The sequence below is a fragment of the Solenopsis invicta genome, chromosome 3 (assembly GCF_016802725.1).
Source record: "Solenopsis invicta isolate M01_SB chromosome 3, UNIL_Sinv_3.0, whole genome shotgun sequence".
Classification (NCBI taxonomy): Eukaryota; Metazoa; Arthropoda; class Insecta; order Hymenoptera; family Formicidae; genus Solenopsis; species Solenopsis invicta.
In genome coordinates this window covers 8,337,738-8,341,866 of record NC_052666.1, presented here as the reverse complement: position 1 = coordinate 8,341,866, position 4,129 = coordinate 8,337,738, and the positions used below count along the sequence as shown (strand labels likewise).

The 4,129-nt window shown below is 36.2% G+C and overlaps 1 protein-coding gene across 1 annotated transcript; it reads left to right on the top strand.

Annotated features, from left to right (window-relative positions):
• Positions 1-252: 252 nt before the first annotated feature.
• LOC105200297 (uncharacterized protein DDB_G0283697) lies at positions 253-3,732 on the top strand. The gene is made up of 4 exons (XM_011167772.2): positions 253-392; positions 831-2,107; positions 2,213-3,316; positions 3,371-3,732. The coding sequence occupies exons 1-4, from the start codon at positions 253-255 to the stop codon at positions 3,730-3,732; spliced, it is 2,883 nt and encodes a 960-aa protein (XP_011166074.2).
• The last annotated feature ends 397 nt before the right edge of the window (positions 3,733-4,129 follow it).

The window sequence follows — 4,129 nt, the reverse complement described above, 5'->3', positions numbered from 1 at the left end:
AGTGGCATCATGTAAAATATGCCACGCCACAAAATTCTACACAAGACCGACGACTGGCCTGGAATATTACCAGTTACCAGATCAACCAGGAAAAGCAATTTCCTTAGATCTATGTGGTCCATGGCCAAAAACGGAGGAAGGATATCAATATGTTCTCGTAATCATGGACAAATTTTTAAAATTGGTCATATCCTCTAGTTGATAAAAAATTAAACAGCATCACCGAAGTACTTGAAAATCGATACTTCAAAAATGTGGGGATACCTGAAGAAATCCTTACTGACAACGATACCCAGTTCACAAGTTATAGATGGACTGAATTTGCAAATCAGTATGAAATTGATACAAGAAAAACAACACCCTATAACCCTCAATCCAATCCTGTTGAGAGAGTGATGCGAGAACTAGGTCGTATATTGCGAACCTATGCTTCTCATCAACACACGTTATGGTCAACGATACTAAAGCGTGCAGAACGCGTAATAAACGCTACCATCCGCGCAATTACTGGATTCACACCTAACGAGATCCACTTTGGAATTGACGATCACTTAGAATTACCAGAGGAAATAATCCCACAAATCTATAATCAACGTCAACAAGAAGATAAAATAAATGAAGCGAGAGAAAATCTTCATAAAAATGCACAAAAAGAAAGAAACAAGCTGACAAGTACCAAATAGCACCAGAATATCAAGTTGGAGACTTAGTTTGGATTAAAATAAAAACTCGTTCTAAAGCAAAACGTGAACAAACGTACAAAATACAATTACTATACGAGGGACCATACAAAGTCTTGGAAATAGTGCGTCGAAACGCATACTTGATAGGAGACTTAAATGGGAACGTGCCTACAACACTAGAAGATTAAGACCAGATAGAGATCCGAAACTCAAGTCACAGGAGCTTATACTACAAAAGGAACAACAAGAATATAAATCAAACCATGGTTCACCACAAGCTAGTGAATACGAATACGACGAAGATAACGATTCTCAAGCCTACGAAGAGATACCAGACGTCGAACAAGACGAGATTGATGAAAACTTCGAAGAAGATGATTACGATTATCATTCAGAAGTAGAACAATATGAAGATTATGCATCACAAACTGATGTAGAAGAAAAAAATGAATACGAATGTGAGGAGAACCCACTTCAATTAGATAAGGATCAATCAGGATCTGAAGATTATGATTATTTCACTCCACAGGACGAAAGCGCCGAAGAAAGCGTGCAATATTTATCATCTACAGATGAAAAAGATGAAAATAAAGAAGACAAACAGCAAAATAATAATCACAATAGTGATGAAGATAATCAATCAAGTTTTGATGAATATGATCCCAGAGGAGAATTATTCTTGGACGAATTTCCTAATTGGAATCAAAATGAGATCATTAATGAAGAACAAAATGATGAAGAAGAAACTTCATCACAAAACTACAAGATTGTACCAATAAGGGCACAGCATCCAACGTTGATAAAAAGATACATTCATGAAACACAAGGAAGCCACAGTGTACCCTTGAAATACAAAGAAACCTACGAAAATAAAAATATCCATGCTTCAATTAGTGCATCAAGATACTCCACAAGAAAAGGAACCACTCACGTAACAATGGAACGCGAAATTAGAATGTGTATGCTATCTATAAATGATATACTGAATACACAAGAAAAAACTACAGAAAACAATAAAAAGTTAATTGAAAAAACAATAAACCACAAGAGACCGCAGGAAGAGGTCGAACTTAGAAACGCACCTACTAAAAAGCAAAAAATAAAAGAATTTCCTACAAAAATCGAATACTTACCACAAGAAGATGATAGTGTCACAAGCACAATCGTCACTTACACTAAAGATAAACCTGAAACAAAAAACAGGGGTCTAATCAGCCTAATGGACAAACCAACCATCAGGAACAAAGATGATTACCTAACTAATGAAACCAATGAAGAGAAGACACAAGTCACGAAGAACAGGACATCAGATGTTAAAATGTTAGTGCCAATACCAAAAAAGCCAGCTGACCTGAAACAACAAAACAGAGTAAGGTTAGAACAATCAAAAAAAGATAAAATATTAAACAAAATACAAATATTGGGTAATGTTCCAAAACCTACGCATGCTAGATTAAAAACACACAAGTTAAATAAATTATATCAAAAACTAGAAAAATTTAAATTAAAATCAAAAGAAATTCAAATAGCTGTAAAGAAATATAAAAAACTACAAATTAATCAACCACAAGTAAAAACCTTATATGAAAATCAAATCTTGAAAACGAATACCTTAGATAACGAACAAAATGGCCAAAATAACATTAATTCAGCAAAAGAATCACAGAAACAAATTGAATGCATCAAAAACCAATATGAATCGCATCACCAGACTTTAAATTGCGATACAAGCCTTAAACAAATGTCACTAGATGACAAGATGGCGTCAACACCGAATCCGGGGTGTTACAAAACGCAGACATCTAGCAAACAATATATTCGCAGATTTAATCAGCTATCGCACATGGGCAGCTACACAATACAAACAAGTAGCCAGCAAAAGAATAATCAAACGAAAAATCCAAATGCAACCATGGACCCTGAACCACCATATGGTCCTGATTGGTACAATCAGCTATCCGAACGTGAAGAAGAAATTCACCAGGAGGCTAAACGCAGGAAGGAATGGAAAAATATCATCCAAAACAAGCGTAAAAGAATGAAGACATTAGAAATCTTTATTAACCGATCATCACCAATTAGTGAGGACGATCAAGTAAGTGATAATATATTAAAGGAAGAAGAAGAATGGGAGAACAAATATCAACAAACCATTCAAAAGTACTATGAAGAAGATAACCAGAAGTACAGACTAATTGATAAATTTGTTACAACCGACGAAAACAACCAACCGACACACGAGGTGAGTGTAACAATTAACATCAAGGATATAAGACAAGACAAGAATAAAAGACCGAGGGAATGCATAATAAATTATAAAATAAAACGCCAAACCGCCACCAGATCATATGGTCTGGGAGAAGAGGTTAAGGAAACACAACAAATGCGAACTGACAACAAAATCACAGTGACTGCTGAATCTGCAGCAATAATACAGACTACCACAATGCAAACAGCATATTTAACCAATGTAAAATCACCAGCATCAATACTCACAGATGCAAAAGCAGAACATTCCGTAATAGAAGAAGCAATCTCGTCTTTTATCATAGAAACAATATCATTATTGGATGATGACGAAGAAAATGTGCCACCTAAGCATAAACCAACAACAACAAATAGCCATGCAGATGGTGAGTCATCTACCATAAAAACAAGAAAACATTCTAAATCATAAATTGCCATAGCCAAAAAGAGAGACGCTGACGGCAAATTTATTAAAAATAAACCCGAAACCACCAATCTACAGACACCATCACAAAAAATTGTTCACAAAAAAGTTTTGATGAACAATTTGACGGGAAAATTGCAACCGAGGGTCACAGTGGCGCTGGAGAGGCTTGGCCGTGCAGCAACACCGGAACCACCGTTGATCGAGCAACAAAAGTTGGACAACGTCGACTCACAGAAGGAAGGCGGGCTCCCGAGCGGACAGTTGATTCAAATGATCTCCAATCGAGGGAACATCCCGGGGAGTGGCAGCAGCATCGAGGAGCCTGTGAGGATGCCAGCAAGGTCACCGCAGAGCGAGAATACCAATTACGATTAGAATAAACCAAGTATTATAGAATTATAACCATAAGGTAAATTTTATCTTATATTAATTTATCAATATTTTCATTTAGTTCACTACTAGAGTAACATTACTTTGGCAAATTTTATATCAATATTCTATTTATTTCATTGCTAGGGTAACATTGCCAACGCATATCAACTTTTGTTTGAAAAATTTAACGTTATTTCGCGCTAAAAGATAACGTAGGTACAAAGGTGAAAAGGAGGCGTTAGGCGCAAGCGTAGAAAACGAAGAAGTAGGAAGAGACAATGTAACACTCAGTCAGGAAAGAACCGAGGCAATGAGAGGTCGATGTCTCCGGGCATTAAAAAAGGGTGATGCAATAGTTGCATCAGCGTGCGAAATCAAACAACATCAATGTAATTTTTTT

Bases quoted from the DNA above. Each gene is read 5' to 3' on its own strand.
- LOC105200297 (XM_011167772.2), top strand. From the start codon at position 253: ATGTGGGGATACCTGAAGAAATCCTTACTGACAACGATACCCAGTTCA. The intron at 2,108-2,212 runs GTAATGTTCCAA...AAATTCAAATAG, and splicing joins AAACAAAATACAAATATTGG to CTGTAAAGAAATATAAAAAA. The intron at 3,317-3,370 runs GTGAGTCATCTA...AAATTGCCATAG, and splicing joins AACAAATAGCCATGCAGATG to CCAAAAAGAGAGACGCTGAC.